This window comes from Chelonoidis abingdonii, chromosome 17 (assembly GCF_003597395.2).
Source record: "Chelonoidis abingdonii isolate Lonesome George chromosome 17, CheloAbing_2.0, whole genome shotgun sequence".
NCBI classification, from domain to species: domain Eukaryota; kingdom Metazoa; phylum Chordata; order Testudines; family Testudinidae; genus Chelonoidis; species Chelonoidis abingdonii.
Window position 1 is genome coordinate 10,464,464 of NC_133785.1, and position 16,941 is coordinate 10,481,404.

The window sequence follows — 16,941 nt, forward strand, 5'->3', positions numbered from 1 at the left end:
GTGGGGGAATCCAAGTTTGCGAGGGAGCTCACAGTGGGATCGTGCCCTTTTGGGGTTGGTCCATGGGAGTGGGGTGCAGGAGGGTCCTCAGGGAGGTGTATGTGAACGTTGGGGGGGGGGTCTGTTGGTTCTGCCCTTGGTCAGGGTGTTTGGGATCATGGGGGGTTCCCTATGGAGGGTGAGGGTCTGTCAGTCCCTCCCCCAGGGCAGGGGGTGTGGGATCCTGGGGGGGTTCCCTATAGGGAGTGGGGGGGGTCAGTTGGTCCCTCCCTGGGGCAGGGGTTTGGGATCCTGAGGTGATCCTTATGTGGGTAGAGGGGTCCCCATGGCAGGGTGCAGAATCCTATGGGGTTTTCCTATGGGGGGTGCCCATGGGAGGGTGCAGGGGACGCTTGGTCCTCCCTGGGACAGGGGGTGTGGGATCCTGGGTTGGGGTTCCTATGGGGGGGCGATCCCTCCCTGGGGCGGGGAGTTCCCTATGGGATGTGAGTCTGTCAATCCCTCTCCAGTGTGGGATCCAGGGAAGGGACTCCTAGGGAGGGTACAGGGATAACCATGGGAGAGTGCTGGATCCTGGGGCAGGGGGGATCTCTGTTGGTCCCTCCCCAGGACAGGGGGTCTGGGATTCTGGGGGATTTCCTAGGGTGTGACCATGCCCCTGGGGCAATGTGTGAGGAGGTCTCTCTGTACCTTTCTGGGGCAGGGGGTGTGGGAACCAAGGAGTTCCCTATGGGGGCTGGGAGGGCCACAGGAAGTGTGAGGTCTATCTGTCCCTCCCCAGAGTGGGGGAGGACAGGGAGACCTGTCAGTCCCTGGCTGGGGGAGCGGGGACAGGATCCATGGGGGTTCCCTATGGTGGTGGAGGGTCCCTGGTGGAGGCCTGTGTCCGGTCCCTCCCCAGGGTCTGGGGGGCAGGATGGGGGGATCATCTGGGTCATCTGTGGGGTGATCTGTCTGGGGTGAGTGATCTGGTGAGGTCTGTTGGTCCCTCCCTGGGGTGGGGAGCTGGGATCCCTATGGGGGTGAAGGGGGTCTGTCGGTCCCTCCCAGGGGCGGGATCCGGGGGGTTCCTGAGGGGTGTGGATGGGGGGGGTGTCTGTTCCTTCCCCGAGCGGGGGCGCGGGGGGGTCTCTCGGTCCCTCCCCGGGGCGGTCCCTGCGCTCTGCTCCGCTCCCCGCTCGCTGTCACATTCCTGCCGCCTGAGTCAGGCCCGGAGGCGGCGGCGGCACCAGGAAGCGCTGGGCCCGGGCCATGTAACCGAGCCGAGCCGAGCAGATCCCGGCCCGGCGCGGCCATGGGGGACGGGGCAGAGGAGGAGACGGTGGAGCTGCCGCTCACTGACGGTACTGGGCGGGGAGCGGGCCCGGCGAGGCGCAGGGGCCCTGGAGGGCTTGGGGGCGCAGGTTAGGGGCCGTTCCTGGGCTCGGGGGAAGGGGGAGCAGGTCCCAAGAGCAGCGGAGGAAGGGGGGGTGCTGCAATTCTGGGGTGCAGGGAGGGGGGAATCGGGTGCAGTGCCGGGGTGCAGGGAGAAGGAGGGGGTGGCGGGTGCAGGGAGGGGGGAGACGGATGCAGTGCTGGGGTGCAGGGAGGAGGAGGAGGAGGAGGGGGTGGCGGGTTCAGTTCCAGGGTGCAGGGAGTCGGGTGCAGTGCCAGGGTGCAGAGAGGAGGAGGGGTGACGGGTGCAGTGCAAGGAGGAGGGGAGTCGGGTGCAGTTCCGGGGTGCAGGGAGTCGGGTGCAGTGCCGGGAGAAGGAGGGGGTGGCGAGTGCAGTTCAGGCTTGCAGGGAGGAGAAGGGGGTGGCGGCGGGTGCAGTGCAGGGAGGAGGGGATTCGGGTGCAATTCTGGGGTGCAGTGACGGGGTACAGGGAGGAGGAGAGGGTGGCGGGTGCAGAGCTGGGGTGCAGGGAAGAGGGGATGACGGGTGCAGTGCTGGGGACATTGGTTTGAACTGTGCATGTCCCCTGGGACCTTTCCGGGTGCAGGGCCCCTGGTGGCACTGGTGTGGGAGAAGGGTGGCTATTGGGGGACAGGAAGTGCAGAGCCATGCAGGGCGGGGGGAAGTTGGCCCTGCCCCTCTTCTCCCTACAGCCCTATCGCCCCCCCACCCAATCAGTGCAGCCTCAGCCCCGTGGGTGGGCAGCAGTAACAGGGGAGCGGGGATGGGGATTAGTCACTGCACCCCCCTTCCCCAGGGACTGGCAGCTTGGAGGGCTCAGGAGAGCTGGAGGCGTATGAGACACAGCCTGCTGGGGGAGTGGGGGTGGCCAGGGACATGGGCAATGAGGCAGGGTACTACCTGGGCTTGGGGTAGGGCCTGTGTGGGAGGATGGATGCTAGCCAGGGTGTGTGTGCGCACATGCAATGGGGTAAGGTCTGCATGGAGGGCAGCTGCCCCACCCACCCAAAGCGGGGCACTGGTCTCTCATCCACCACTGGTGCCACACTCATGCCTAACGTGCCCTGAGCTAGGCCCTGCTGCAAGAAAGCTCACACTGCCTGCCTGGGCCTTACGGTCTCTTGCATGGCAGCCCCTGGGGTGATGCCTGTTTAAACCCAAGGGAAGCCCTTGTCCCGAGTGGGTGGGGGATGGGCAGGGGACACTCACCGTTCTGGGCTGGGTTAGCCTCCAATCCGGAGTCCTGGAGCCTTTGCAATGGAGGAGAGAGCAAGAGGGGCAGTGCCAGGTGGCCATCCTGGTATCTGCCACTTGGTGCCAGCTGAGGAGGGTCTCATGGGCGGATTGGGACCTCCCAGGACATGTAAGGGGTTGAGGGGAGGAGGCAGAGGCCTCCTTGCAGCTGCCAGGAGCTTGGAGGGGCAGGTTAGTGCAACCCTGTGGGGAACCTGGGGGGGGAGGGGAGGTATGGTGGGGGGATGTAGGGAGATCTGGCCAGAATTGGTGGGGAAGGGGGTTGTTAAGTATGTGATCTCACCCCAACCTCCTCCTAGCTGCAGGCTCCCCATTTCCCCACTGCACCCTGAACTCTGTGCCCCCCTTCACAGGAAGTTGTGGTGTGCCCCTCACCTTGCCATCCCCATGGGCTGAAGGAGATGTCTCTCTGGGCACTTAATACTTCCAACCCCCACATTTGCCACCAGATCCAGGTGCCCCCTTGATTCTGGGAATCCCCTTTAGGACAGAGGAAGGCAGCATTCAGGATCCCCACTAGGCAGCACCACAGGGATATGGGGGGATGAGTCAGTGTCCCCACCTGGAAATGGAGGGGTGATCCCCTCACAATTTCCCTCATCCTGGCTTGGTCCCAGGGTGTCTGTGGGGATGGGAGTTGTTGGACCTGGGCCTGCCCATCCCCTTGGCACCAAAGCTGTTGTGAGTCACTGGCAGGAAATGGGGGCTCCTCCTCACTACACCCTGACCCCACCCATCCCTGGGGGAGAGACTGAGACTGGGGGTGGGGACTGAGGTGCAGCAGGATGGGTGGTAAGGTGGGGACATTTAGTGGGGGGATGGGATGAGGCTGGAGTGGAAGGTGGGAGGATGGGCCTGAGCTGGGTGTGCATGTGGGAGGGAGGGGGCATGGGCCCATAGGTGAGGGTTTCGGATGAGGTGGGGGGACAAGGCAGGGGGTATTGGCCTGTTGCATGAGATGAGGGGGTGAGGTGTGTGGGCCCGTGCGGTAGAACAATGAGGGAGGAGGTGACGGGTAAGGTTTGTGGTGAGCAGGTGGGAGGAGTGGCACTGGGCCCCAGGCTGGCTTTGACCCCCATCCTCATAACCTTGTCTCTATGCTAGCAAACCTGACTGGCCATGAAGAGAAAGTTGGCATGGAGAACTTTGAACTACTCAAGGTGCTGGGGACTGGAGGTGAGTGGGGAACACGGGGTTGTGCCATGGGGAGGGGCACAGGGGGCACTGGGGGGCTGTGCCCCCATTCCTCCTCCCAATGGGATGGGGCACTGCCCATCAATCCCCTCTCTCCCCAGCCTATAGGAAGGTCCCCTTCCTCCCTGAGCCTGCTGCTCCCATCCCCACTTTCCTGAGTTCCATCATCTCCCCAGTCTCCTGGGATCCTTCTGATGTCCCCCTCTGATACCCTTCTGTATCCCCCAGCATACGGAAAAGTGTTCCTGGTGCGCAAGATGACAGGCCACGACATGGGGAAGCTGTATGCCATGAAAGTGCTGCGCAAGGCGGCCATTGTGCAGAAGGCCAAGACCACAGAGCACACACGCACTGAGCGGGCCGTGCTGGAGCATGTGCGGGCATCGCCCTTCCTAGTGACCCTGCACTATGCCTTCCAGACTGGCTCCAAGCTGCACCTCATCCTAGGTATGGGGGAACCCTGGGAGGGACCAGGGGAGGATGGGGAGCTGGGACCCAGGGGATGGGATGTGGCAGATGCCAGATGCAGAGTGGATCCAAGGGAATGGGAATGGTAGGAAAATGGGACCCAGCAGGTGGGGGAGCAGGGAGACCCTAGGGTGTGGCAGTAGGTGGAGCTGGAGAAAGACCAGTGTTGTTTTCCACGTTTAATATTTGATGAAAACATAGTACAAGCACCTAATACAAGAACAAGGGGCCACCAAATGAAATTAATAGGTATCAGGTTTAAAACAAACACAAGAAAGTATTTTTTCACGCAGTGCACTGTCAAACTCTGGAACTCCTTGCCAGAGGGTGTTGTGAAGGACAATACTATAATGAGGTTCAGAAGGGAGCTAGATAGATTCATGGAGGATAGGTCCATCAGTGGCAATTAGCCAGGATGGGCAGGAATGATGTCCCTAACCTCTGTTTGCCAGAAACTGGGATTGGGTGACAGGGGATGGATCACTTGATAATAACCTGTCTGTTCATTCCCTGTTAAGGCATTGTGCACCCTGGTTGGACTATATTTCCCATGGTGCACCAGGCTAGTGGCTTCTGATACACCACCTAGTGTCTCCAGTAGAGGGGGGGGAATCTATGATGCATTATGGGAGGTGTAGTCTGGCCAGGGAGCTTAGCCTATAGAGGAGAATGGTGGTGTGTGAGGCAACTGACCTACAGCTCCCATGAGGAGCTCAAGCCAGTCAGCAAGGGGAGGCTGTGGTGCATTGTGGGAGATGTGGTTCAACCAGGGAACTTGGCTGACCGATTAGAATAAGTGTGTGAGGCACCCAAACAATATCTCCCAGGATGCACCACAGCCAGGAACTCATGACACTACCACCAGTGGGAGGAGAGGGATAGGAGTATGGTGCATCATTTGGTTTTTTGATAAAAAATAAAAAATTTTCTTCCAGCAACAAGCTTTTACGGAAAATTTTCCTTTTAACACCCCGCTCAGGTTTTCCTGGGGCAGAGGCAGTGAGGGTGGAGCGATAGGGGAAGCATACAGCACCCTCCCGTGCCATAGGGTGTGAGGGAATCCAGACCAAGCTGAGAGGGTCTGGGGGTGGGTAGGGGACTGGCTGGTGGTGCTGGGTTCTCACTCCCTGTCCTCCCCCACCCCCCACCCTGCAGACTATGTGAGTGGTGGGGAGCTCTTCACCCATTTGTACCAGCGCGATCATTTCAAGGAGGAGGAGGTGCGGATCTACGCCGGTGAGATCGTGCTGGCACTGGAGCATCTGCACAAGGTTGCGGGGGGGGCGGGGTGTGTGTGTCTAGGGGGTGGAGCGGGGGGAGATCTGCTTTCCAGGAGGTGCATGTTCTAGGGGGATGGGAAATATCTGGAGAGGAAATGCCAAAGACCAGGTAGACTCTTCTGCTATGGAGGGGCTCTGAGGGGTCATGCCACAGGGAATACGGGGGTGCTGTTCTGTAGGCAGTTCCTTGGGGGCTCTTGGACCATGCCACAGGGGTTATGGGGGTGCTGTCCTGTAGCGGTTCCTAGGGGGCTCTCCCTCCGTGCCACAGGTTCTGTGGGGGTGCTGTCCTGTAGTGGTTCCTGGGCAGCTGTTGGTACATGCCACATGGGCTATGGGGATGCTGTCCTGTAGGGCTCTCAGGCCATGCCACAGGGCCTATGAGGGTGCTATCCTGTAGGGGTTCCTGGGGGTTCTTGGGCTGTGCCACAGGGGCAAGGGAGGTGCTGTCCTTCAGGGATTCCTAGGGGGCTCTCGGGCTGTGCCACAGGGGCAATGGGGGTGCTATCCTGTAGGGGTTCCTGAGCCGTGCCACAGGGTGTATGGGGGTGCTGTCCTTCAGGGGTTGCTGGGGGGATCTTGGGCTTTGCCACGGGGGCTATGGGGGTGCTGTCCTGTAGAGGTTCTTGGAGGATGGCACTCCAGGTCAGATGGGCACTGAGGAGCCATGTTGTGGGTGAACCTGGGGGATGCAGGCTTTGGGAATGCTCATTCTGAAGCTGTGTCATCTGCAGCTGGGCATCATCTATCGGGATGTGAAGCTGGAGAACATCCTGCTGGACAGCGAAGGGCACGTGGTGCTCACTGACTTTGGCCTCAGCAAGGAGTTCCTCACTGAGGAGGTCAGACACCCCCACTCTGCCCCTGATGATCCCCCATAACCTCCCCTGGGCACCTCAATATCCTGCCCCTGGGGACTCCTGCCCCATCCCCTCACCCTGCCCCTGGGGATCTCACAATATCCTTCCCCTGGAGACTCCCCTCATTCTGCCTCCAGGAATTTGCTCCTCCCCACAAGGATCTCCCTGCCTTCACTCTGTGCCCTTCCCTCATCTTTCTGATGAAAAGTAGGGGAGAATCTCTTTGCTTCCCAAGGGGGGTGTCTCTTTGCCCCGTCCCCTGGTCACTGGTGTTTGGGGCCTAGGGAGGGGTGCAGCCCCTCTTCCTTGTGGGGGCTCCATAGCTGGACCTTGGCACCCCCCCCCATTCTTCTCACCCTTCCCCCACAGAAAGATCGCACCTTCTCCTTCTGTGGCACCATCGAGTACATGGCCCCTGAGATCATCCGCAGCAAGTCAGGGCATGGGAAGGTGAGCAGGGGCGGGCAGGGTGTGGTGGGGAGGGAGGTATATGGCAAGGGAACCAAGGGTTCCATAGGGGGCATAGTGATGGGGGAGAAGAGGGTGGGAGAAGTGGGGGGGGCATGGCAAGATGAAAGGAGTGGGGGGAGCGGGGGAAAGGCATGGCTGAGGGGGCACAGTAAGGTTGGAGGGAGTGGCAAAGAGCAGTGAGGAAGCCGGAGAGGGTGAAGTGAGAAGGGGGGAGCTGGGCATGGCAGGCAAATGGGGGGCTGGCTGGCAGGGGGGTGTCAGCTTGTCACTCCCACCCCAGGAGGGGAGGCTGTCTGCTGGGGGGAGGGTGTCATTCCAGGTTCACTGCCCCCTCCCTGGCAGTGGGAGGTGGGGTCAGTCTTGGGGGGTTTCTGGCTCATCACCCCCCCTCTCCTCCACAGTCCGTCGACTGGTGGAGCCTGGGGATTCTGATGTTTGAGCTGCTGACAGGGGCCTCGCCCTTTACACTGGAGGGGGAGAAGAACACACAGGCCGAAGTATCCAAGTGAGGGGGCTGCTGGTTAACCGGGGGCAGGAAGGGAGGATTGGCAGGGGCAGCTGGGTAATGGCAAAGGAGGATTGGCAGGGACTGCTGGGTAACGGGAGTGGGGAGGGGGATTGGTAGGGGCTGCTGAGTAACGGGGCAGGAAGGGAGGATTGGCAGGGGCAGCTGGGTAATGGCAAGGGGGGGATTGGCAGGGGCAGCTGGGTAATGTGGGGTGGGGAGGGGGATTGGCAGGGGTTGCTGGGTAACGGGGGGGCAAGAAGGGAGGACTGACGGGCAGTTGGGTAATAGGGGTTGGGAAGGGGATTGGCAGGGACTGCTGGGTAATGTGGAGTGGGGAGGGGGATTGGCAGGGGCTGCTGGGTAACAGAGCTGTCTGTGCCGCAGACGCATCCTCAAATGCCAGCCCCCGTTCCCCACTGTCATCGGCCCCGTGGCCCGCGACCTGCTGCAGAAGCTGCTGTGCAAGGACCCCAAAAAACGCCTGGGCTCGGGGCCCAATGGGGCGCAGGATATCAAGGCGCACCCCTTCTTCAAGGTGAAGGGGTAGGGGGGAGAGAGAGACACCCCCACCCTGGCCACAGCCCGCTCACACATGGCTCAAGACCCTCAGCATGGCTCCCCACAGCCTGGGCACAACCCCCTTTCCCAGCAGGGTCCCCCAGTGCAGCCCCCTCGGGTAGGAATCCTGGCCTCGTCCCCACAGCTCCTCCATCCCATGCAGGGACCCTCTCACATTTACCCCCTTGCCCCAGGAGAGGCCCCACATACAGCCTCATCACCTACTGCCCCTGTCAGCAGGGCCCCCTGGCCACGTTCCTCCCCCCTCCCATCCTTTATGTTGGCCAGGGATCCCCACACAGCGCTCTCACACCTGGAAAAGAGCCTCAAGTGCACCCCAGACAAGATGCCCTCCAGTCCCCCCTGGCAGGTCTCCCCCCCAGCCTGGGCAGGCCCACTCACCACACACACAGCTTCAAATCTGAGAGGTGGCCCCCCCTGCCCCCAGCTAGGCTCTGGCCCTGTGCTGGACCAGTCCCCCCATTAGACCCCTTTCCCCACTCACCTCCCCGCCACACCGACCCTCGTGTTCCCCTAGGGCCTGGACTGGGTGGAATTGGCTGCGCAGCGGGTGAAGGCTCCGTTCAAACCCATCGTCCGCAGCGAGCTGGACGTGCGCAACTTTGCCGAGGAGTTCACCCGCCTGGAGCCCGTCTACTCGCCCGCTGGGACCCCCCCGAACCTGGACCGCGTCTTCCAGGTGAGAGACTCTCCCCCCCACTCCCAGCTGGGATCCCACAGCAACACCCAGCTTCCTGTGCACTTGCCTGCTGGAACCATCCCAACCTGGACTGCATCTTCCCAGTGAGACCCCGCTCGAGGTTTCCCCAACCCCCCCTTTGGGTGTACTTGTCCACTGGAGCCTCCCCCCAACCTGGACCACGTCTTCCAGGTGAGCCCTCTGCTGAGGTTCCCTCACCACTCGCCCTCTCTTGTGCTCACCTGTCAGCACAACCCCCCCAACCGGGACCAGGTCTTCCAGGCGAGACCCCTGCCCTCCTATTCCCTCCCCCCGCCAGCCTTGTGCGTGTGGTGGCTGAGCTCTGTGCCCTGGCAGAGGGCACTGGTTCTTGAATCTCTTGCTCTCACTTACAAGAGTGGGGGGGCTGTCTGGTGTGTGTGGGGAATCTCCTGCATCCACCAGACCCATGGGGGAGTGCAGGGAGTCTCCATTGGGTGCTGTAGCCATGGAGATGTCTGCAGGCTCCCCCCCCCCCACCCCAGTCTTATCCTTCTCTCCTGCCCTCTTTCAGGGCTACTCCTTCATCGCTCCCTCTATCCTGTTCAACCACAACGCCGTCACCACGGATGTGCTGGAGCTGGCACTGAGCGGGGAGCGCCCAGGCAGTGCTGCCGTGGCACGCAGCGCCATGATAAAGGTAGAGGAGCCCCCTGAGTGACCCAGGCTTGGTGGGAGTGGTAGGGGCACCTGGGTAATGGGTGAAGGAGGGGCCTTAGCAGAAGCGGGATTCCTCATCAGGGCGTCCCTCCCCAGCAGTGAGCACTGCTAATGCTCCCCCCCCTTCTTCCCCCAGGATTCTTCATTCTTCCAGCTCTATGACATGGACCTGAAGGAAGCAGCACTGGGCGAGGGCAGCTTCTCGGTGTGTCGCCGATGTCAGCAGCGTCAGGGTGGCACCCAATTCGCTGTCAAGATCATCAGCAAGAGGTGGGGGTGCTCCCCTGGCAACCCCCCCATACTCCAGCTGTTATGGCAACCAACCCCCGGCTCCCATGGGAACACCCCCACTCCTGCTCCTAAAACAACTCTCCAGGTGCTTCCCCGACCTCCCACAGGTGCCTCCTCAGACTCATCCGTGGCATTACGTGGGGGCCCCCTCACTCCAGACTTTGTCCCCCACCATCACTGACTCCTAGGCTCTCCACTGTCCTCTATCACCCTTTATGGGACCCTCCCACCACCTCCAGATTCCCCCTTTCAGCCACCAGACCCCCGCTCCATGCTCTCCCCTGCTGCCTTCCCTCCCTTCCCGTCATCTCCCTTCCCCTGAACACTCCTCCCACCCCCTTGCTGTCCCATTCCTCTTCCCCCAACTACCTTCTTTGGGTCCTTTCCTTCCCCCATCCCGCAGTGCAGTTCTCCGGAGCCTCAGCTAACGTTTCCCTCCCCCTTCTCCCCAGGATGGAGGTGAACACCCAGAGAGAGGTGATGGCTTTGCAGCTGTGTGAGTCTCACCCCAACATCGTCAAACTACACGAGGTGCATCATGACCAGGTATCCCCTTCCCCCTCAGCACCCCCTGGGACCAGCACACCCCTTCTTCCCCACGCATCAACAACCCCCATGCCCCACCCCAGAAGTGGCTGCATCTCAGTGCTGGGCGAGGGATCCCTGTGAATCTAGCCCCTGTACCCCACCTGAAGCAGCTGCATCTTAGGAGGCAGTGTCTCCGTGTTGCTGGATCCCCCTCTGCTCAGTGATCCCCCTCCCCTCTCCCTGGGCAGTACCACACGTACCTGGTGATGGAGCTGCTGCGAGGGGGTGAGCTCCTTGACCGCATCAAGAAGAAGCAGCATTTCAGCGAGTCGGAGGCCAGTCAGATCATGCGCAGCCTGGTGTCAGCTGTCAGCTTCATGCACGACGTTGGCGTGGTGCACCGGGACCTCAAACCTGAGGTATGGGGAATGGGAATAGGTTTGTGGGGCAGGGCCTCAGGAGACTGGGTGCATGACTAGGGTAAAATGTTGGGGGAATAGGGGTGTAGGGCCTGGGCAGTTGGGATGCTGGGGTTTTGGGATGCGGGCCCTGGGGGCAGATGCTGTGCCCCAGGAGCTCAAGGCTCCATCCTCCTGCTGTTCCCCAGAACATCCTATATGCTGACGAGTCAGAGGGTGCCCCAGTGAAAGTGATTGACTTCGGCTTTGCCCGCCTGCGCCCCTCAGGCTCACAGCCCATGCAGACGCCTTGCTTCACGCTGCAGTATGCCGCCCCCGAGCTCTTCACTGACGAGGGCTATGATGAGTCCTGCGACCTCTGGAGCCTCGGTGTCATCCTGGTATGCATAGCGGGGAGCCCAGCACTGAGTACAAAAGCACCCCAGATCCCTACAGGGAAGGGGGCATTACGATCCCAGGGATCTGGAAGGGTCCCAGTCTCCCTGCTGGTGCTGTATAAGCCCTGTGTGCTCCACCCCAGTGGTGAATGATTTCCGGACTGAAGAATGTAACCACACGGTGGCGCTCCCCCAGCCCCCCAGTCCACAGAGTCCTACTGGAAGGAGGGGAAGTCCTAACAGCTTTGTTGCATGTCCTGCTGCATGAGCAAGTCTGGCCTCCTGCCCGCCAGAGGAGAGGAAGGATAAAGGCGTTTTACTCCAGGGTCAGGGTGGGAGATGAGGGGAGGAAATAAAGGGTTAATCCTCCCCTCCCACTAGGGTCAAAGAACAGGCTGCCAAGGCTCAACTTCAGCTCCGCCCACAATTATAATCCTGTCCACACATGGAGTGGGGCTGTCCGGAGGCCCCCCTCTTCTCCTACCACTCCTGGGAATGGCAGCAGGCCCCCCTGTGCTTTTCTGAGGAATTCCTTGCTTGGGGGGGAGGGGCGGTCCTGTGAGACGCCCACAGCCCTGCAGCGTGGGGTTGGCAGGGCCCCCCAGAGCAGTAAAGCTGGGATTGAACATCCCATTGGGATACCCAGGGCAGCTCCCCTCTCTGAGTGATGGGCTCAGGCTCTTGGCAGACTCAGGCACACATCTCTGTGTCAGTTATGCTCAGACAGCTCCTCCTCTCCCCAAGCGATCAGCTCAGGCTGTCTGCAGACTGAGGCAGGGGTCTCTGCATCAGTTCTGCTCAGGGCAGCTTCCCCCCTCCTCACCCCAGTGATCGGCTCAGGCTCTCCGCAGACTCAGGGCAGGTGTCTCACATTTTCCAGCTTTTCCCCCAAACCATGATGCCTAGAAACTGATTTTTTTTATAACAGAAGTTGCTGTTCTGCCGCAGTCACCTAACTCCAAGAGTTGGTGCACCAAGCACGGGACAGTTAGTGCCAAGTCCTAAACCCACCCCGACTCTGGAGTAACAGTACCATGTCCTGAAGAGCTGTTGGGCCTTGAGGGGTGTTAGTGAGGGCGTGTTGCCTGGTGAGGCTTACTCCAGAGTAAGGGGAAGGGAAATGCATGAAAGCAGAAGTCTGTACTGGGGTATCTCAGCCACTTCCACAATCTCAGTTCCTCTCTGAGCCCTTAAAAAGCAAATGCTCAGCTCTGCGCCACACTTGTGGGTTGGTGGTGCCTGGGGCTGCGAGATCACCCCCTTCCCAGGGGAAGGGCTGGGTCCCCAGTATGGGGGAGGGGATTTGGGGGGCTGGGGGATCACCCCCTTAGGGTAGCTTGCTGATGTTTGCCCTGAGTCAGCTTCACCCAGACTGTCTGGTAACAACCCCACTCCACTGTCTCTCACCCCACCCCCCAGTACACCATGCTGTCCGGACAGGTGCCTTTCCAGAGCAGCCAGGAGGGTGGCGCGCTGACCCATGCGGCTGAGATCATGCACAAGATCAAGGAGGGGCAGTTCTCACTGGAGGGCGAGGCCTGGAGGGGGGTCTCCGAGGAGGCCAAAGAGCTAGTCAGAGGTGAGGGGGAGGCATGATATATAAAGGGTCAATATATAGGACTCTGTTCCAAGGGTTGGGGGAGTGAGAACCTGTGGGGCTGGTGTATCCCTCACTCCACCTCAGATGGAAGGGGTGCTGTGGGGCTTGGGAAACCCCTCTCCCAAGAGGCGGGGGAGGTGGCATGTGTGAATCTGGCAATTTCCTGTAATAGCTTTGTATTAAGTTTCTGAATCATTGTGGGCCAGGGATTGTGTAATTCCATGGGGGAGGGGGAACCACAGCCCTCCCAGATCAAAGAATAGCAGGAGTGGGGCAGGGGTCATTAGGCAAATTCACTCACCCCAGAGGGGTCCCTCGCCCTGGAGAGGCTGCATAGACTGGTTCAGATGGGATTCTCCAGGACCAACAGACCAAGAGGAGACTCTTTGGATAAATAGTCTGAGTTTAAACTGACTCGGAGCTGCTTTGTGATCCAGCAAATGGTCAGACCTTTCTGCCCAAGGCGGGGCCCAGTCCTTCCTGGGAACGGTTGGAAGAACTTTACCGTGCTGAGGCCCCAGTTAGATTGGGTGGGTGCTCTCTGTGAAGCCTTTAGCAGGAGGTAGGAACTGTCATGCTTTCACCTTTAGAATAAATGTGCTTGCTTAGAAAGAGCTGTGTCATAACTTGGGATTCCTGGCAATCGCAGCTGGTCACAGATATGGCCATCGTTATCACTGTATGTGGGGGTGGGGTATTGCTTCCCCCCAGCCCCAGGGGAAGGGCTGGGGAAGTGCCATCCAGCTCATGCCCCTCCCATCACTAACCCATGGGTGTGTTCCCCTTCCCCCACCCCCAGGGCTGCTGACCGTGGACCCTTCCAAGCGGCTGAAGATGTCGACTTTGCGCTACAGCGAGTGGCTGCAGGACGGCAGCGCCCTCTCCTCCACCCCGCTCATGACCCCTGACATCCTGGAGTCCTCAGGGCCTGCCGTGCGCTCAGGGGTCAACGCCGCCTTCATGGTGAGGGGGGAGAGTCTGGTGCATGGCCATGAGGGAGCTTGGTTGGTGGTGGTGGAGGAGGCAGCCTTGGAGGCGGGGGGGCTGGCTGAATCTCCCTCATGTTGGGACTGGCTCTTAGGCAGGGGTGGGGGGATGAGTTGAGGCTTTTGGGAAGGATAGTATCAGGCAGGGAGAGGTGAGCATCTGAATAGTAGTGGGGATGGGGAATAGGCCATATGGGGATGGGGACAGAACAGACCAGGGTAGGGAGAAGTTTGGGGGGTGAATCTCTGGGTCTCATCCTGTCCTCCACCCCCAATATCTTGACCCCCAGGCCTTCAACAAGGGCAAGCGCGAGGGCTTCTTCCTGAAGAGCGTGGAGAATGCCCCCCTGGCCAAGCGCCGCAAGCTGAAGATGTCAAGCACAGGGGCAGAGGCCCGGCGGAGCTCCTCCTCCTCCTCCTCTTCTGGCTCCTCCTCAGCACTCCCCGCCCGGCCGCCCCGCCCCAAACCAGCTGGCCGCCGCCACAACCCCCCCTCGTAGCGCCTGTGGGTTGGGGGGGGGCTATTTATTGTCTCTGTTGCTTGTGGGGGAGAATGTGGGTGGGTATCTCATTTGGGATTTTTTTGGGGGGTGAGCCTCTTTTGGGGGCATTCTTTCCCCTCTCCCCCATGTGGACATGTTTTTTCATTCGTCTTGGTTTTGTTTTTTTCATTTTGATTTAAACCTGGAGGTTGCCCTGTGTATGTCTGGGGGCCATAGCGGGTTGTCTCAGTGAAGTCCCCTGGAGTTAAAGTGGGGGTGGTCTTTGGGTTGACAGGTAAGTGGGGTAGCCCTGGGGTGATTATGGGTGGTGGTTTGTGGGGCAGGTGTGGGGGCCATAGGACAAGGAGCATCCACCCCAGACTGTGGAGCTGTTCTAAGAGACATACCCCGCTTGGCTTCCAGGTCAGACTAGTGTCCATCTCTGCCACTGACAGTTCAGGGTTGCCCCACCGCACCCCATGGAAGTCAGTACCACTATTGCAGGGGAAGGGAAAGCTGTTCCCTACAAGGGATGGTGATCCTGTGAATACTGCCACCACCACCACCCCTTAAGATCTGAGGGCAGGTCCCTTCAGCCAGGCTCTGGGGCTGGAATGAGAAGTGGTCAGACCGGTAGGGTCACCTTAGCCCAGCCAAAGACGGGTGGGGTGGGGGATTGATATTTCTTTTAATCCTTTTATTTTTGGCGGGATGGCAGGCAAGCAGCATAGGGCACCATCTCGCGTCAGGGCTGCATGCTGGGGGAGGGTCCCAGCACAAGGGGCCAGACCCAGGTGATGGCCCAATCAATGTCTCCCCCATCTCCCAGGGCCATTGCTAATCTGATATCCCTGCTGTGGGGGAATGGGGCAGGAACCCCATTGAGCACTGGAGCACATGGGAGGGAGGTGAACAGTACCCCACATTTAGTCCCTGCAAGGGAGGGGCTAGAATTGCACCCCTGGATAAGATTGGAGTGGGGGGAGAAGGGAAGGGAAGAGGTTTTTTTATATTGAGACAGAAATTTCTATCTATTTTTAAACTAAAAATGTTGGGGTGGGTGCTTGGGGTGGTCTCACAGTACAGGCCCCCTCCCTTCCTCGCCAGCTGGGAGTGAGGCTAAAGCAAGCTACCCCCCAAGCAAATTAAACCCCAGACTGTCCCTTCAGAGCAAGCCAGGTGAAGGGGAAGCATGGGCAGAAAAAGCTTACTGGGGTGGGGCCTGAATCAGTCACTTTAAGGGGTGTTTGTGCAATTGGCTCCTCCAAAGATTGTTGGGGGGGGGGGGAGAGGGAGTCAGAGGCCAGAATGAGGGAGAGAGGGCTTGAGTTCATCCCACTTCCCGGGTGCTGCCATCTTCTGTGTTCCTCTCCCCGCCCCCTTTAGGTGTGCGGGAAGGGCTGGCTCGCGTCTGTTCCTGCAGCTGCCCTTTCCCGCCCCTCGTCTCTCCGCCCCACTCGGGGTTGGGTAGGAGCAGGGGCTGTCTGAGCAGCCCCCCGCAGCTCCCTGGTTTCTGTCCCTTGGGAGCAGCTCAGACTCCGGGGCTGAGGATTTCGGGGTGTGGGCAGTTGTGCGAGACCCCCCCACCCCCACGCTCCCGGCAGTTGCACTTAGAAGGGAGGGGCGGGGCCCCAGTCTTTAGGATGACGTGAGATTGGGGGACCCCCCAGCTCCTGCAGCCCCGCCCAGGGGGCCGCCTCTCATCTGTCTGAGCGAACCACCTGTATTTTGTATTTGAGAATAAAACTCCTCTGACGCCATCGAGTCTGTGCGGGTAGCGCTGCTCCTTGGGCTGCCGCTGGGCATGACGGGAATCAGCGCCCATCTCAAGCCCCCTGGGGGCGCCGGAGCTGGCCGCGGCGGCAGGTCCCGGACGCCGCTTCTCGGCACAGGGAAGCCGAGCAGCCCAAGAACGTGGCCACGTGCCTGCTTGCTCAGGTGTTTCTGCGCGCGCCACCCCCATTTATGAGTATTTCCGTGGGGCGGGGCCAGCTGTCATTGTGTCTGACCGTGGCCAATGAGGTGAGAGGTGTCAGTATAAATGCAGCTGGCGCCGCTCCCACAGCTAGGGGTTCAGAACAGGTGAAGCTTGGGGAGGCTTTGAGTTGGGTATCACTGGTACAGTCAGCGAGGCCTGAGCTCCACTCTGGTCCTTGCAACTAGGCCCCCGCCTCCTACTCTTTTTAAGTCTTTGAAGAAGGCCTGTGCAGTAGGAAGGAGGTGCCAGCCCCACTATCCACAGGCCAGCTTAATGGCTACTGTCTCACCCGGCATAGCATAATCAACTGTACAAAAATATAGTTACTGCAGGCAGTGTTAGCAGGACTAGCTGCAGCTGGCTTTTAGCACAGTGATTGGTGCTGGATAGTAGCCTGTTGTGACAGGTTGCACAATTGAAGTCCTGCTAACACTGCCTACAGTAACCAACAATGCATGAAGCTGGCTTGTCGGTAGTATGTATTGAAGCTTTTATCAAGATATGGCACTGGTGAGAATGGAACTACTGATACTGGTGTAAGAGGGTTCTAGTTTAGTATACAAATAGCATATTTTACAAGTCACAATTTTTTTTCAGTAGTGCCAGTGAGTATCAACAATGGATTATCTAGATAGTAGCTTCACTAGACACTAGCAGTGTTAAGAGGAGTTCAAGCTACACAATAGAGAATCACTGGGCTATATTCCTAAAAAAAAAAATTGCATCTAGCCCCTATCATTGCACCAGCTAGATAGGAATCTGTTTTAAACAGCAGTGGAGAGAACAGGGACAAGACAGACTCCTAGAAGGAGTACAGCATGATAGGGGGAAAAAGAGCATAGCCTAATGGTTAGGACATGCCCTAGCCTCTAAGAAACCTAGGTTCAAGTCC

General features: G+C 59.6%; 2 protein-coding genes and 1 long non-coding RNA gene across 3 annotated transcripts in view; 1 reads left to right on the forward strand and 2 right to left on the reverse strand.

Annotated features, from left to right (window-relative positions):
* The window catches only part of LOC116838828 (sodium/calcium exchanger 1), a 144,049-nt gene that overhangs the window by 115,758 nt on the left and 11,350 nt on the right, over window positions 1-16,941 (reverse strand). The window lies entirely within an intron of this gene.
* RPS6KA4 (ribosomal protein S6 kinase A4) lies at window positions 1,173-15,831 on the forward strand. The gene is made up of 17 exons (XM_032804329.2): window positions 1,173-1,343; window positions 3,755-3,826; window positions 4,073-4,291; window positions 5,468-5,583; window positions 6,327-6,434; window positions 6,822-6,902; window positions 7,325-7,428; window positions 7,816-7,966; window positions 8,528-8,689; window positions 9,243-9,368; window positions 9,525-9,658; window positions 10,132-10,225; window positions 10,456-10,626; window positions 10,815-11,006; window positions 12,423-12,582; window positions 13,403-13,566; window positions 13,880-15,831. The coding sequence occupies exons 1-17, from the start codon at window positions 1,295-1,297 to the stop codon at window positions 14,087-14,089; spliced, it is 2,313 nt and encodes a 770-aa protein (XP_032660220.1). The 5' UTR covers window positions 1,173-1,294; the 3' UTR covers window positions 14,090-15,831.
* On the reverse strand, window positions 10,543-15,880 carry LOC116838853 (uncharacterized). The gene is made up of 3 exons (XR_004376994.2): window positions 15,793-15,880; window positions 12,905-13,083; window positions 10,543-10,621 (listed from the first exon to the last, which is right to left on the reverse strand). It is a non-coding gene; the product is annotated as an uncharacterized LOC116838853 (long non-coding RNA).